This window comes from Elaeis guineensis, chromosome 5 (assembly GCF_000442705.2).
Source record: "Elaeis guineensis isolate ETL-2024a chromosome 5, EG11, whole genome shotgun sequence".
NCBI classification, from domain to species: domain Eukaryota; kingdom Viridiplantae; phylum Streptophyta; class Magnoliopsida; order Arecales; family Arecaceae; genus Elaeis; species Elaeis guineensis.
The window spans coordinates 9863296-9880662 of NC_025997.2; the positions used below are offsets into that span (position 1 = coordinate 9863296).

At 37.5% G+C, this 17367-nt stretch overlaps 1 protein-coding gene across 3 annotated transcripts; it reads left to right on the plus strand.

Moving 5' to 3' along the window:
* The first annotated feature begins 316 nt into the window (after nucleotides 1-316).
* Nucleotides 317-17164, plus strand: LOC140858018 (uncharacterized). 3 transcript variants are annotated; one of them, XM_073257440.1, is made up of 11 exons: nucleotides 317-437; nucleotides 541-592; nucleotides 1082-1378; nucleotides 3125-3187; nucleotides 3770-3832; nucleotides 4268-4330; nucleotides 5185-5247; nucleotides 10393-10452; nucleotides 14388-14531; nucleotides 16057-16149; nucleotides 16545-17164. In XM_073257440.1, the coding sequence occupies exons 3-11, from the start codon at nucleotides 1151-1153 to the stop codon at nucleotides 16968-16970; spliced, it is 1203 nt and encodes a 400-aa protein (XP_073113541.1). In that variant the 5' UTR covers nucleotides 317-437; nucleotides 541-592; nucleotides 1082-1150; the 3' UTR covers nucleotides 16971-17164. The 3 variants fall into 3 exon arrangements, with proteins under 3 accessions (XP_073113541.1, XP_073113543.1, XP_073113544.1); XM_073257442.1 differs by having other exon boundaries at nucleotides 1085-1378; XM_073257443.1 differs by lacking the exon at nucleotides 3125-3187.
* Nucleotides 17165-17367: the final 203 nt, after the last annotated feature.

Sequence of the window (17367 nt, forward strand, 5' to 3'; positions counted from 1 at the left end):
TACATCTACCACTTGCACTAAGTCCAACTCGCACTATGTGGTTCCCACCGAGTCAAGTGAGCGCAATTGAATCAGAGGCTGGCCACAATATTCCCACGTTGGATGGACCGGGTCGAGTGCAATCTATTCCATTAGGTCTATTTTTCCCAAAATAATTTAGTGGACCAGTGGAATCCCGAATCAGATTCGTCCACCATAAAATGAATGGTGTAGATCGTACAAACTAACAACCAACTTTCTGGGATACTTGAGACGGATGTATCACAGCCTTGTCCTCGTATCTCCCAGCCTCTATAAATTCCCTTTACCCCGCTCGAACCGTTGGATTTTGAAGCGGACCTTTCACACTTCTTTTTTTCGGTGCGGCGGTGCCAAATCCCATCTCAAGAACTCGCTCTTCCTCCGATCCGAGCGCCGCCGAGAGTTCGCGTTCCGAGGTTGGTTTGAGCGTTAGATTTCGTAGAGAATTATGATTGATCGGCGGTTTTGCCAATCTTTTCCCGGGGATACTTGATCTCTACGCTCGTATTTTTCTTGCAGCTTGGATCTCGGAATCCGAGGGAATATGGATTTCTTTCTTGGCGGCATTTAGGTATGCTTGATCTCTGATCTACTGTCTGATGAGCGTTTAATCCTACATTTTTTTGTCCTTTCTGAGATTACTCTTGGATTTGCTCAAATTAGTCCTTATATTCTTTGTTGCAATTAGATCACTGCGATGTTTTTGCGAATTTATAGGGATTTCATTGGGTCTGCCGTGATATTTGTGTCTTTTACTCGGAAGGATTGAGTAGCTTAGACTAATATTATCATTCTCTGAAAGAAATTGGTTGATTTCTTGGCCTGTGAAATTTGTTGCGATTTCTTGTTTTTTTAGAAATATATATATATATATATTTCTGCTAATAAATATGAATCCTGAAAGATTGCCACGTTTCTTACTCTACGTTCTTGTTAAAGTTTTAACATTTTTCTGTCTAAGATATACATAACACAAGATTCTGGTGAAGGCATATAATTACTTTAATTAGTTAGTAAAAACATACAGACCGTAACTTTCTGACATGCCTTCTAATTACAGCAGCGAGAGACACGATACTGGGTGCTGAAGTGGGAGGTTTGATTAGTTCTGTTGTTGTCCTGGTGAAATATGGATGGAAAGAAGAAGAAAAGCAGGAAAAAGAAAGGAAGCCAGAGTAAAATTACTGAAGATGCTACAGCCAATGCTGAAGCAGTGAATGTGCAGGAGCAGAACCATAGTTCAGCGACTGAGCAGATTCACTATGCACAAAATTTGGGTACTACAGATCTTCAAAGTGCTGCGGCATCAGAGTCTGACATTGAGCTGGGGAAGCGTAAAAACTATGAAGAAAAATATGTAAGTGCATATCATATGGGCAAAAGACCCCAAAGTTCCATGGAATTGATAGCACAACAATTAGAAATTTCTATTATCGGCTGAGTATTGCAGTACAGACAATGGATATTCTCAATGCTTTTATCCTCGAATGTTTTTCTCAAACACATTTAGCCTCTGATTGGATGCAGGTTCCTTTCCTGCTTGATATTTCTTACACACGTGGAAGTTGCCTTTAAGAGAAGGCTGAGGAAGCGAAGGGTTGAAGGGATCACTGGAGGCTGTTGATCCCCAAATTCCTATCTGCATAAAAGCATGAATCTTAAACTGACTTTTGTTATCTTGAAAATATTGAGATCATGGAATCATGGCCTCCTGTGGATCCTTCTGACTTTTATTTTTCCAGTTTCCTCTGTTCACATCCCATGGCACTCAGGCGTTAGAATCAGTTCCTTAAGAAACCAATAATATTTATGTCTAGTAGCATCTTTTTTTATTTATACCCACTATCTGTAACAAACTGTTAATGGAATAGACTATATTCAAAACAGCACTTCATGTTTGGAAGTACTAAAATTTCTCAATTTCTTCAGTGAACTGATGCATTTCTTATTCCATCAACTCACAATGATTTAATAAATTTATTCCGGTTGTCCTTTTATACAACTTCCCTTTGATGGCATCCATAGAGTTACAAACTAGGCCATAGTCTGGTGGTTACTGCCGTCCTCTCAATGGAGGATGTTCTATGTTCAAATTTTGGGAGATGTTGCTCCAAGTATTTTGCTCAGATAATTGCATGTTGGCACTCTGGTCATTGTTGTTATTGTTGCTTTTTTTTCCTTAAAAGAAGGAAAAAGAGAAAAAAATGCCAACTCTATTCAACATTCAAAAATCAAGTTATTCTCTCCAGCATGTGTTTCATGCAGCCTCAATGATGAGGTGAAAGATGGCGATGACCATAACTGTGATGATTAGTCATCATCCCTAGCAATTCAAGTTAGATTGATAACCTTTTGAGTTTTGTGCATCAATGTTCCTTTTAGCTGTCAAGATTTATATGTTCTTATTTCTGGTTTTACTGCAAGTGTTTTGAAATCCTGTACCACAAAACTAGCCTTGCTAGCTTAGATTTTTCTTCTTTCTGGACAATCTTTCTTGACCCTTAAACAGAAACTTGATCACTGGTTTGTACCAGCATCTCCTCAAATCTTAGCACACGTGTTCGTACTATCTCCATCACTTTGTCCCCAACTGATGCAAACCTCTATGCCTCCTCTAGTAGGTCCATTCTTCACCAGACACTTCCTACTTTATATCCATCTCCTCCATTAAAAATGATGTTGGCATGTTATAATAAATTGTTCACTTTGGAGTTTGGATGCTAAAGTTCAGAATATTCGAGGATTCATTAGGGGTTTCATAATGCTTCAAAACTTAATCAGTAGTTTAGGATATTGATGTTTGTTTATTTATTTTTTGCATCAAAGAAAACACTATCATCCAACTAGGAAGCTTACGAAGGCTATATTATGAAGAATATCTTTCCATGTTGAATGTTCCTCAAGTCTTATGGTTCTTGTTGTTTCAAGTTTGTAACTAAGAATGTGTGTTTGCTTGAAGTTCAGAATATTTTCTGAATATGTGCTTTGAGAGGCCCTTTTGGTCTCAAGCAATGCTAGCTTGACATAGTAATACATGTCCTTCCCCTTTTGCCATATCCTAATACATCCTTTATATTTTTCTTTGAAATGCATTGCCTTACAGGTCAAGCTACAGGAAGAAATCAGACAATTAGCAAATGAAAAGAATTCTTGGCTTAAAAAACAGGTACTAGGGTTGATTATGCTTTGTGTTCAAGACAATGATAATCGACTATTTAGTCAAAAAAAGTAGAAGGAATGAGCATATCATATTATATATGGACAAACCTAGATAAACTTCTGACGTTCTTTTATGTTACACCTCAGGATTTAGGTCCCGATAGGATGTACTATGAGACACTTGGGCGGGATACCATCTCATGTGTTGGCAGAGGACTGTTTTGCTATCATCCCAGTATCCTGACCAAGATGTCTTGGAACATTCCTTATCCCAAGTGTCGAGACAGAGCGGGATGGCGGCGCATCCCATTCTATGAGAAAATTAGGACAACCTTGTCTCATGGGATTTAAAACTTTAGTTGCACCCTCCGCCTCCTCTCCCCTTTCCCATTTTTCCCGCCATAGCATAACCTAAGGCCTGATTTTATTATATTTATTTACTTCTATTGATATTCAGAGGTAGGGACTGGACTAACTTAAGCATGCATACATTCTCACATGCATACCATGCACTTTAACTTTGTTTTAAGAACTTTCTACTATAACTCTGAGACTGAGGCATTGATACATATCCTTGTGATGTTTACAGGTCAACTTGGAAGAGAAAATCAAAGTTTTACAAAATGAAGTAGACTGTTGTTCCCAGAAGGAGGTAATTGCTATTACAAATTGTGTTGTTCTTTGTTTAAAACAAAATAATTGGGAAGCATGTAGATTCTAGATTGACTAGCAAGAAGAACTGATGAATAGGGAGCAACCAAGACTTCATGAATACTTTTTTTTTAAGGTTTTAAATTCCGTGGGATGGAACTGTCCTAGTTTTTCATGGAACGAACACGTGGGACATAGGATGCCCCAAGGTGTCCCGATGGGATGCTGGGACGCTAGTGGGACAGCTTTCTCCGGACACATAGGATGATACCATATCCCGACGTCCCGCGGGACGTCCTGCTGGGATCCGAATCTTTGCTTTTTTCTCTATCCTCATCTTTTTCTTTTTCTGTGCTTGTGCATTCCTATGTTTTCTTTTGCAACAAAATTAATTGCAGCAGTAAGGAATTTGACTCCCCCTTCTCTCTCAATTCAGGCTAGCTTGGAGGCAAAACTCAATGATTTACAGATTGGAAATGATTCAGTGATACAGAAGGAGGTAGTTGTTTATGTTGCCATTATCAACCACTTATTTATTTAAATATGGTGCATGAATGGAGAGCAAATTAATTTGAGGTTGAGGGAATTGAACCTATTACGCACATAGCTTCTGGATACCTGTATCTACCACGATTTCATTTATATATAAATGAGTCAGAAGGTGGAGCAGGAGAAGGAAATTGCTGATCAGAAAAATGGAGTGCATACTCCTGGAATAATATGTTTGATGATGAATATAGCTTAATCCATACATACATTCTTTTCTTGCTGAGTAAGTTCAGTGGTTGTAACATATTACATGGATTTATTTTTTTGACATGATATTAAGTAAAACTGATGCTTATGGATGTAGTAAAATGTGGCGGCTGTAAGATGTGCATTACTATAAAGATGGTTGAAAACATCAGGTTTTCTTTCAGAATTTACTATTCTACTTTTAGGACTTTTACAAGACTATTCCTGAAGTAAACCTAATGCTCAGGTGATAAAGGCTAAACCAATAATATAAGAGCCACTTAGGAGATAAACATCAGCAGTCACAGGGTGAAAAAAATGTCTGAGACCATTAAAGAGTACTTGTTTTGGTCATTTTGTTGCATTATAATGTTAATGAAAGTTCCAAAAGTCTCTCAGGCTATTATCTTGTTGTAAGAAAAAAGCATGGCATTTAGTCTTTCAGCATCATATACGTCCTAAAAGATTAAAATGCAAAAAAAGGATATAGCTAAGGTAACAGTTGTTATTTTACATGTTTATATGAATAAACTTTTTTTTGTTTCTGTGTGAATATTATTCTAGGTTCTATAGAAAATTGTTTCTGCACCAGGTATGGTGCTAATTCAAATTTGACAGGTGATCTTAGAGGACAGAGTCAGGGACATGGAGGGCATCAAAGACAGCTGGGTATTAAAGGAGGTAATTGTTTGGATTTGACATGTCCTGGATATATGTTGTTTCCATATTGCATTGTGGCTGAATTAGTACGTTGATCAGCTGTGGAGAGAGTTTCTTCCCTTTTTCCTTTTTCGTAATATGTTATGCATTTTTTTCTCTCTCAAATATTATGCATTTTTCATGAAGTATGGTATATCACTTTGTTGCTTTGTATTCTGACTTCTCTGTCTCGCCACTTAACCCTTTCGCCTTCTTCGTCCTGCTTTGTTTTGCCTGTACCCTTCCATCTCCAGCTCTCGTAAGTCCACTTTCATCCAAATTTGCCTTAGCCTCCTTGTTGCCTTGACCCTGCCGGCTAGGCCCTCACTTCAACCACACCACTACCAAGCCTCCAAACCTTATCCTTCCCTGCCACCAAGCCTCCACATCCCACCCTCCGCTCCACCTCCCATATAAATTCTCATGAGTAAACAATAAAAGACTGGTGGTGGTCTGGCATGAGGTGGGTAGATATTGATATCTTGATGTCTGAACTGTTGCAAAGATAAAAAGTGCAGCAGCTTCCTTCAAGATCTGCTTCTGACGTGTTCAAACAGCAATACTCTGCTTGATTGCATAGCTCTGTGACAGCTGGCTAGGAAAATAAAGTTAGAGAGCAGAGAAGGGAAGATAGAAAGGAAATTAAGGAGAAACTTTGAGAAAATGTAGGGAAGAACAAACGAGCACAAGAAGAAGATGCGAAGAGAAGGGACAAGAAAAGAAGAAAAGATAATATAGGAATAAGGATAAATGAAAAATAGGGAAGAGGAAGAACGGAAATAAATAACTCACGTACAAGAAAATGGAAAATGGAAGAAGAGGATGTGAACCTTGAGAGCAGGTAATCCCGGTTGCGATTCAAATCTGATACAGATGAATGGTTCAGATGGAGACTTCATTGTTTTGTTTGTAGTGAACTTGATACCAAACCTAACTCGAAAACAACAGCCAAGTCTTTTTTTTTTTGGCTGTAACGGTGGTCTGGTCAACCACTTGACAACTTCATGCTTTCTTAGGTCTATTTGGCATTGCTTTTGAAGGGCCAAAAAGCATTTCTTGGAGGGCCATGATGTCTTTTGAGTGATTTTGAGATGTTTGGTAAAAGTTTTGAAATAGCTTTTTGGCTCCTCCAAAAACTGAAAAAGGTCTAGTAACAAGCTCCAATAAGTAGCTTTTAGGCAAAGGCTCTACTTGTGACGTGTCTTTGGAAGCAGTTTTTTTCCTTAAGAGACTCATGTTCAAGTCCTAACAAAGCTATTTATTTAAAAAAGCTAATTAAAAATAATTTATAAGTTAACAAGACTTTATAATAATAGTTCTGATGGTACAATGCAATACAATATAATTATCATCATCATTATTTTGTGATACTGCTCATACTATAATATAACAATATTACAATATGCTAAATTAATAATATCATTTTTATCATATTATAATAATATTGTTATTGTAAATGGAGTTAAACATTTCTTATTTATTATATTATTTAGATTAAATATCAAAATAATTTATTTATAAATTTGATAACACAAATAGTTAGACAATTGAAAGCACTATATAATATCTTTTGCTATTATTTCCTAATACTAAAATTTTCTTAGTTTGGTTACTCAACAAATGTTAAAGTTTCACATCACATTAAAAATATAGTTACCAAACAGTAAAAAGTTTCTATTAAAAGTTCTACTAGTTTTTGCTTTGCCACCCAGAGCTCTACTAGCTACAGCAAGACCAAACGGGGCCTTAGTCTAATTAGGACTCTTAAAAGGGACAAAGCAAACTTCTATTGGCCACCCCCTTTCTTAGCTATTTGAGCATCCATTACATGTCTGTTCAATCCCTAAATATCTAAGAGAGGAATCCTATTGCCATCTGAAAATAATGTTATTAAATGTGAATCAAAATACATGACTTCAGGCTTAAAATTAAGACCCATAGAAGTCCTTTTTGTTGGACTTAGCTGCACCAGATTTTTTTTTAAAAAATTCATTTAAGTCAACCATACACTAAAAGCAATAGAACCGTTGGATATTTTGCCTAAAGTGTTTCCCGCTAGTTGTTGTATTGCATTCACATAGTGTTCCTAAAACATCCTACCTAGCCAAACAGTCCCTTGTTTGATTAACAACAATGTAATACAGCACCCTTTTATTGCCTCGAAGTTCATCTTGGAATGAGCATTAAGCATGTATCCTTCCAGATTCTCTGGGGATTATGCTTGCATAGTTGCCTTAGTAATTATCTCAACAATACAGTATGTGGAGATCTCCAACTCCTCACAACTCATACCAAACTCTAGGAACATAATTGTCACACACATGCATCATGAGTGAGTCATTCGAACTACCACAAGTACAGCACCTTGTTTGTAGTCTTTCTCTAAACCTAGAGATAAGCAGCATTTTATCCAATAGCAGCCTTAACTTCTCAATGATTGATAAATAAACAAAGTCAAGGACAGAAATGATGGGTTTCCTGAGCACAACTCCAAAATGAAGAAAGGCTGGTGTTGCAGATGAAATTCATCTTGGGCTGGAGGCGCTGGAGTATGACGAAGCCCGGTGAGTCGACGGCGGTCGGACCTGCAAGAAAAATCTCTGTCGGAGGTGGTTTCGGCAAAGATCCTCCGATGCTCAAGTTAGATTTCTCGCAACAAGAGGGAAAGAGCAAGTACTTTTTAGAGGAAGAGGAGGCATACCTTTTGGGGTCCCCTGTTTACCTTTTTATAGATGAGTTTGGAGCCTTGGGAAGATGAAAGGCCACAAAAGATTTTTTTTCCCCTCATGATGTTCTTGGGAATCACGTTTGACCCATTGGTTATCCTAAGGCTGGTGGATAGCGTCACATCACAGCAAGTGGGAGCTGCTTCTATTGCATGAATTAATAACTAGGGTCTTGATAATAACAGGGCTTTATTCATGGCTGCCTTTATCTTTAAAGGGAATGATGTGATGGGCCAGAGAGAGGCCATAAAGAAATGCTCTAGGGGTCAAATGGCTAAAACTGAGTGGAGGCCGATGTAGGGATCGGTGGTCAATGCAAGGGCCAAGGCTGGCACACATTTGTCGGCATAGGTAGGGATCGGATCTGCGTAGGGAGTGCGGGCATGCGGGCGGAAGCTTGACGCATAGGTGCAGCTTCTTCCTGCTTTTTCTCTCCGCCACCTTCTCTCCCCTCCATCTTTTTTTCTTTTTCTTTTTCTTTTTGTCTTGTTCTAATGCCTATGGAAAGATGGGATGGGAGGGAGAGAGGCAATTAATGCCTCTCTTAGATCCAAGTGACCTAGGGGCTGATGCATGGTAGTTGGCATGGTTTAGAAGTCCATCTCACATCTTCGGCTAATACAAGAAATATTTCTAATAAAGGGGGTAAGTTCTCTCCGAAATATTTTGACATAGTCACTGGAGTGACACGTGATTAGGAGTAAGGATTGGCCAATGATCCTTAAGGGAGAACCCTGAATTATGGCACCTCTTGGGTCGGTGCCTGATGAAGGATGGATCACACCGTCCCTCCTTGTCCCATCAGGGCCCCGCATGGCGGGCGCCAGAGATCTTCTCCCCTCATCGAATGTCCTTGAAATTTGTGCATGGCTTTTAGACCTTAAATTTGGTGAACGTTGTTGTCTCATGGCATGTGGGGACACACCCATTAATCACACGAACGGACAATCAAGGAACTGAGAGTGGGGGAGGAGGCTTGGCTTCTTTGGGACCTCTTCTGTCTTGTGTCTTCGGTATGGCTGGGGTACCACCCCCAACACTAGCCTCTCTACTCTTAAGTTTGAGTCATAATTGGGTCGGAAAAAGGGAGTATCTCAGGTTTGCCGAAGACGTGCCAAGGTCACCTTTTGCCAAAAATGGAGTCTACTTGGAGAAAAGTGGGGAGCCATCTGCATGACAGAGTTGGTGTTTGAGGCACCCTTCTCGATGTTACTTTTGTTTAGAAATGAATTACTGTCGAGGAATCTTGTTGAGCCAGTCGTCATGGTTGTGGCATCCGCTCGGCTCACTCGTGGACAAGGAGCATCACTGGGCTACCACAGGCCTACACGTGAAAGATAAAAGAGCATCTATTTTGGCTTCTGAGGACCTTGGCTCTGTTCGCTAAAGAACGAGAGGCCTTTAGGCCTTTGTCACGACCACTGGGCCGCCACATCCGACGGAGATTTTTCTTGCAGGTCCGGCCGCCGTCGACTCGTCGAGCTTCATCATGCTTCAGTGCCTTCGGCCCGGGATGAATTTCATCTGCAACAACTGGCTATCTGATCATTGATTTGTTCAAGCTAGTCTGTACTGAAATGAACTAGAACTGTCTTTATTACATCAAAACTTGCAAGATGTGTTAAAAAGTGCCTTAAATCCAATTCAATGTATTAATTTGCCTATTACATGTGAATTTCAAGTGCTATGAATATCTCAATCTAGATAATGATTTCCTCCATGTCCAGCCTTATGGGTCTAGGTAGGATTGATATTTGCATTATCTTCTTGAAGAAAGATTGAATCCTTGAAGGAATAATTTCTGCTTTCATCATGTCCTTGACTATTAGAGCATAGGTAATTGAAATCCTCTTATGAACCATTTCAAGCATTACCCAGTGGAACAACTGACTCATATTTTGCAGTTTTCTTCTTCAATTATCTTTGATATGGTTTACCTTTGAACCTTTTATATTTGCATCCGTTACAATGACAAGAAAGTTGACTTATCTGCATGTGACAAGCTCAAAAGGGATAGAGGAGGTATCTATGGATTCTTACCTTCTCGTATATGTCTTATGCATTGCATTACTTGTATAATCTGATCTTATCCTAGTAGAAAATCAATCAAGAGATTTCTAAGTTCTCCTAAAATTCGGAATTTGAGAGTTGAAATAACTAAGGCTACCTGCCCTCTAGCCCCTTGCGTTATATATCTTTCTGTTGTGACGATGTTATGATTCATCTTTGCTAGTCATATTTTGTGTGACTGATTTACTCGTCTTATCAAAATGCATACATTTGGAAAACCGTTCGATAGATTATGTTATTTATACATGTTTTAGTAGTTTTAATCTACAGAGCTACAAGATATTCTTATTTGTTATATTTATACTTTTGAGTTGTTTTTTGGGCTGTCCAGACTTCGATCAGGGAAATGATTGCTAGACTGGAGGAAGCCAACATTAGTCTGCAAAAGCAGGTAAACTTCCTCTACCTTGTACCCCCTGTTCCTACTTTGCTATTTAATTAGATTTGCGATTGTTAGGCATCCTTGTCACTGTCATATTATTGCTGTCATGCACATGCCTCATATGTTTGATTTTTCATGAACTTTTATTTTTTTAATTCCCTGTGTGGCAGTGATGAAGTACAAGGTAAATCTCTAGATGGAAGGCTGCATCTTTCCTTTGGGAAATAACACGCCAACAATAATTTTTCTATATGTGTTCGTTTCCATTTAAGATATTAGTATAATGGCTAAAATACCGTGTAGGCGCAAGCAAACACAAGCAGAGGTGAGATGTTAGTGCCTTGTACTATTACTATCATTCCATGAATATGAGATTTTATTGGGTACCATTACCTCTGTCCATGTAAATTTCTATTTAAGGATTTTGAAGTTTAAACTTTAAACACTCAGTTTGTATCTTTTCTTTGTCCTTGGGTCCTTGATCCAACAATTGTGTCTTTATTGCTTCATATGGTTTGACATCCATGAGGATTGGATGTGGTTGCTCTAACGTGTGCACTTCTTGATATCCATTTGTGATTCTTATTCTCTTAATAAGTTAGATTAGAGCCATAATTATTGAGGCTATTTGGTTTTTACTTGATTCCATTAACTCATATCATTACTTGGAATCAAGGACATTATTGCAATAAGATGGACTTGGATCCAGAATCCTGTGCTTTTTCTTGAGAACAAGGTTCCTAGTAGGCAAATGCATGTGCATAGGTATTAAAACCTGCATTAATGGCTTCTTAAAGAGATACAAGTTCCTGGCAGTTTTCTCAAGTTTTGTGCTGGAACCTTGTATTGACTACAAGAATTATTTTTATCTTGGTAAAGATTCCCTGATTTGTATATGCATTTTTGCAAAAATATCTGCATAAGAAGGTTTATGTATACAGACTCTGTGATCTTTCACTACCTTAAGAAAAATTTGTCAGCTTTGCTTTGCATTGCATGATATCATACAAGTTCCGTTGCCTGGTTTGAAAGGCTGGATCTGTTATAGCTTTTGGTTGTGCTTATCTCTTTGTAAGGAACAAATGCTTCTACTTAGGCCTACTTATATTCTGATAAGATGACTTCCACAAGACAACTGCATACAGATCTGCTTTGCAGTAAAATATGCACCACAGCTACTTTGTAGGGCATGGTGTTGCTCTTGTACTTGATATAAGTAATGTTACTATTATTGCACATGCTCGATTTTCTAATAGCTTCCCATAATTTGGTCAAGGTTAATCACAAGGCTTCTTTATTTATGAGGATATTGACCTAATTCTACTATCCTTCTTGATGTAGCTTTAGCAGCTTTGATCTTGCTATGGTTTTAAGTTTTGGTTGGAACTGATCCATTTTGGTCAAAATTGACCAGTATCAGCCAAAATTTACCGGTTTCGATCCAATTTCTTCTAGTTTTGGCCAAAACTGGTTGAAACTAACAATAAATGCCATTTTTATATTTCATTTTGGCGATTACAAAAATGTTGTGGTTGTATTTTTACTATGTAAGTAGATAAGCTATACAATTTCAATCTTCAATTATTTTTCTTTCTTTTTCTTGAATTATAAGAAGGGATAAATAATATTTTTCTTTCTTTTTCTTGAATTATAAGAAGGGATAAATAATAAGTATGATCCTCAACACGCCATGGACTTTGAAAAGGCTCTTACTATAATACTTTATAAAGCCCAAGGTTTTAAGTCCCGCGGGGACCCGGAGGGGGGGCGCTGCTAGCCATCTCATTCCTACGAGAAAATGGGACCAGGATGGGCTCGAGACTCCAAAACCCATCTACGCAGGGAGAGAAGAAAGAGAAAAGAAAGAAAAGAAGGAAAGATGAAGGGAAGGAAAGAGAGAAGAAAAAGAACAAAAGAAGGGAAGGAAGGAAGAAGGAGAGAGAGATGGAGGATATCTATAAGGATATATGATCGGGACCGCTGTCAGGATGGGGTAGGACATCGGGGCATCCTGTTCCATAGAGAAATTAAGATATGCCCGCCGTGTGGGATTTAAAACCTTGATAAAGGCTACTGTGAACAATTTATTATAAGACATTTCACGATGATAATATCTTTGTTTATACAAAATAAACATGACATTCTAAAATGGTATGCATTTGATTAAATAACCACTTGGTCTTAAAAATATTTGAAATAAATGCCTAAATTTGATATGTTTGTGACTTCTATATAAATAGAAGAGATATGAATGCAGCAGGCCTGAACACTTACATAGTTTCTTCATCTAATGACTTTTTGAATATTGAATTTCAAGAAGTGAATAATACAATACATATGTATGTGTGCTTAAATTTCAGTTATACATGATGTTTGTTTCAGCCTATGATTGACATAACTACAGGAATAGGGAATGTATATAATAGAAAATACTCGAAGATGTTGCATGATTACTTTTCTTGGTTTTTTTCTTAATTTTTGTTGATTTTTTGATTGACACTCAAAAACTTGTGAGTGAAACTTCCGAAACCACCCTAATTGTCAAAACTGAAATTTCATGGAGATGGCTGAAACTGAAGCCAAAACCAAGTTTGAAACCTTGGGTCTCACAACCCCTCCATTTGCAGTTCCTCTTGCCTCATTAATTGGTGGTTTTCTTGTAGATCATTGAATTATTTGTGTTACAGTCAACATGAGATATTCCCTAACCTTTGTTTCACGATTAATTTAGTACTTACTAGTAGTCAACTTTGAGGGCGGGCGTTGGCACAACAGGAAGGTTGCTTCAGTGTGACCTTTGTTTCATGGGTTCGAAACATGAAAACAGCCTATCTGCACCCGAGTGTAATGCAGCATATATTGGACCCTTCCCATGTCCTGTAGTGGCAGGGACCTCATGCATTTGGAACCACTTTTTTTAGTGGTCAATTTTGTTAGTTTGCCACCTAGCACTGTTCTTTTGTGATCTGCAAGAGTTTGTTTTATTTCCGGAGAAAGCATTGTTGCTGCAATACTAAGTTGGAGTGTCAAATCATGGCTTAACTTGATCCAAAGTTCTACTCCTGGGAGGATGTGGGTTGAGTTTTCTACTTTTAACACTACAATATTGTCAGAACAGGGTGTTAATTAAATACTTGAAAATTTAACAAAGCACATAGGGCTCGAGCATCAGTTGGTATATTACCTTCTCACCATATTATCCATGTGATTAACCCTCTTGCCTGCTGCAAATATCTTCCTAAAGTCTTATGCTACTAAAATGTTTTATCTAGTGAGCAAGCATGATCTGCCTTTACCTCAAGAAATAAGCACCACCTAGTTTACACGTTTCTGGGTTATAATTGCATAGGTTGCAGGGATAATAGTAATTTATAGTCATTTTTCCTATAGTGTAATGATTTAATCATAAACACTCATAGTGTCCTTTGTATTTTATCATGATATTGCTGCTTTCCACACTCATTTTCATTATCAGTTTGCGAGTCTAAAGATTCATTCTGGGATAATTCTTTCTGTAATTTTTCAAGCTAGAACTTATATTTGTTCTTCTATTTGACTCTGGCATAGTGAATCTTTATCAGATCTTTTGCAGCATAAACCAAAACAAGTTTTGAAATCAAGAATAATCGTTTATGCAATCCATCCAAGCTTGAATAAGCTAATCCACAGAATGTGATAATAAAGTGGAGCCATATCTTATCTAATTGGTTGATTCAGGTATACATCTGGAGTGACAGAATAATACCTGGGCTAGAACACATTGTCAGCCCCCGAATTCCCTCAGGCTTGATAGGTCTTGGTTTGTGGTTGTTTATTGCTTTATGTTCTTTAACATCCAACAAAAGTATCTTGCCATGCACACATCATGCATCAACATAATAAGTTACTCTACCACCTTATCGCCTAAGTTTCTGATATGACTATTAAATAACAAAGCCTGACAGGTAAAGGAGTTGGAAGAATCTAGAAGCAATATTATTCAAGAAAACCAACATTTGGTGGAAAACATATCTGGATTGGAATTGCGGATACAACGCCTTGAAAGGGAAGCTTCTTTCTATGCAACTTCAAAAATGGAGATGACAAAGGTTATTTTCCACCAGCTTTTCAGTTGCAAATTCTCTAAAAGTTTGTTGTGTTTTTAATATACTTGAAGTTCACCAAATCCATACACATTTGTCAAAACTCAAAAGAAAGAAAGTACTTCAAATCGGTCATAAATTACTATCGCTGCAATTACTTTGCTATTTGTTGCTGTGGAAGTTGGGATTGTAGTCTGTACAACACTGTGGCCCACCTTTTTTCTGGTCTATTTAAGACTTCTTTCTAAGAAGAGTAAGATGTAACTTTTTAATTAGAATGTCCACCCAAAATTATATTTAATATTAGTGAATCTTCTAATGTGATTGTACATTCTTCTACTAGATGGCGTCATTGCAAAGTGACAAACAATAGTCACATCAGCAAAATGTAATATTTGATGTCCATTAAATTGGCATTCGAAATTTGAATTAAATGGTATGCCAATTCCATTTGTTGAGTGTGTTAACTCATTCAAATTCTAATATTAATGTTCTCTAAATAAATCATCTGATGTAATGCTTTCTTGCAGAGCATTTTGGCTTGATGGAGAGAGAGGGAGAGATTTGTTCTAAGTGGTTGAAGGAGGGGGAGTGAGGGTTGAAAGAAACTAATTTGATAGGTGTCTGATCTTAGGATGCTAAAACCCTGACAAATATTTTCAGAACCAAGATCCACAATCTTGGTACCAAATACCGTACCGATACATCACCAATTCGGTTTGGTATGGGTCAGTATGCGACGTAAACATCCTATACCGAAACAATCATCAAAATATTTTTATATTTTTTTTATCTTGGTACACCTTGGTATGCTTTGGTACAGGGTGGTACTGATCTGAACATGAGATTTGTATCGGTTCCTATCCTGGTATGGTACCCTACACCCCTACTGGGTGGTTTGGGGTGGTACGGTAGTCCATCTTCGGAACTATTTATCATCCAAATCTATTGGCATGAAATATCTTGTCATGATTATAAAACTCTAATTTGCTGTTTCATAAACTTTTAGTGAATTTCTTCTCTTTCATTCATTGTGATAATCAACTTTGTAAACATTGAAGTTTCATCTGTTTTATTGAGAAAATATATCTGAAGTCAGATTTCTAGTTCTTTCCTTTTAGATAAGCTGAAAATTTATCTGAAACAGGAGTTTATAACATGATCAAAGTTTTGTGGTTTATTGACATTGACTATAAATTATCAAATTGCTAGGATTTTTTCCCTTTTGCCTTTTTTTAAAAAATAGCTAAAGATGGTAGCTAAAGCCATCAGAATTCTATCATTTAGCCAGGCTTAATTCTTAATTAATGTGGGAAGAAGATACCCCTAACTTTAGGTGTTTGTGGTGGTTCTTGTACGGTACCTGTCAAGCTATAATTTACCTGGTATCCATACCTATGTTGGAGAGTTTATGGAGATTATCCCTGAATGGTTTCTAAATTTTTTTCTCACCCTAAGGCAGCCTCATTCCTCCTCCACCCCTCTTTTTCAGCATTAAATAAAGTAAAAGATTGTCTTGTGTTTGATGCAGTTCCCTGAAGAGATAAAACCCCTTGATCAGATAGAAGGAGCTGATGCATTCATCCAGAAGCCAGATTCTGGAAATGGAGAGCTTGCTGGAAAGGTAACAACTAACAATTGGAATTTTGGAGTATTTCCCAACTGCTGCTTTCTTGATATATATAAATATGGTCTATTTTGTACAATAGTTATTTCTATAAAGCTTTAATATTTTTGTAAAATATGTTTACTATTGGATAGTAAACTTTGAGTGTTTGATCCTTTCTTTTCTTAGTATCTAATTGTTTTCCAGTAGTCTGAAATATTAAGATCAAAGTAGGTTTTACAATGAGCACTTGAACCTGGAACTTCTGTATGATTACCCACTTGCTCACAAGTTGATCTTTCAATATCATTTTTTCCACAAATAATTTGTATAGTCGATTGCTCTCTTGATGTTGCAATTCAAACAAAGTAAATATTATGTGCATCTCAAGTTTGCCATGATTTTATGTTCAGGTGACCGAACAACACATACAGCCAAATCAACATGCTGCTTCTACCGAACATTCTTCCCCTATGCTTAATCATGAGATGTCACAAACGGGAACTTCCACAGATTATATATCACAATATGGTGAACAGATTCAACCTTCAGTGGGAATTCAGGAGAGATTTAGCACAAGTCATGGTGTTGAGAACTCTGTTGCTGATCCTGGAGTACGATTAGCACAGCCTCCAGGATTAGATGAACCAAGAACTAGTGAAGATATTGCGTCAGTTCCGTTGGATGAAATCCAAATTCATGAGGAAGATCTGCAAGGAAGGAAAAATATTGAGAAGCCACCAGAGGTTCCACTCTCTGATGCCCCTTTGATAGGGGCGCCGTTCAGATTGATTTCTTTTGTAGCCAAGTATGTCAGTGGCGCTGATTTGGCGAAATAAAACAATTCTAAATCTGGCCAGTAAGCTGTTTGAGGTTTAAGTTACAGGGAAAGAAGAACATCTGCAAATTTTTGGGATCGATAGATTTTTTTTTTTTATACCGTTATAGATAATTATTTGCAAGCTGATTTGGTAAGCTGTTTTCCCTGATCATAGATAATTATTTTTTGGTAAGCTGTTTAAGTTATAGATAATTATTTTTGGTAAGCTGTTTTGCCTGCTATGCATTTCTGAAGGTTTGCATCGTCTGGGAAAGAAAAAACGGCCTGAAAGCCTTAAAAAAGAAAGAAATAAGAAAAATGACCTTTTGATCTTATAGCTGATCTGTGTTTCCGAAGCCTCAATTTCCATTCTTTCTTTGAGAGTTCATTGCGCCGTCGATATGATGCACAGCCTC

What these genes read in the sequence shown, in the direction of transcription:
- LOC140858018 (XM_073257440.1), top strand. Translation starts at nt 1,151, where the DNA reads ATGGATGGAAAGAAGAAGAAAAGCAGGAAAAAGAAAGGAAGCCAGAGT. An exon ending in ATTCTTGGCTTAAAAAACAG is followed by an intron (nt 3,188 to 3,769) that starts GTACTAGGGTTG and finishes TGATGTTTACAG; the next exon opens with GTCAACTTGGAAGAGAAAAT. An exon ending in CAAAAATGGAGATGACAAAG is followed by an intron (nt 14,532 to 16,056) that starts GTTATTTTCCAC and finishes TGTTTGATGCAG; the next exon opens with TTCCCTGAAGAGATAAAACC.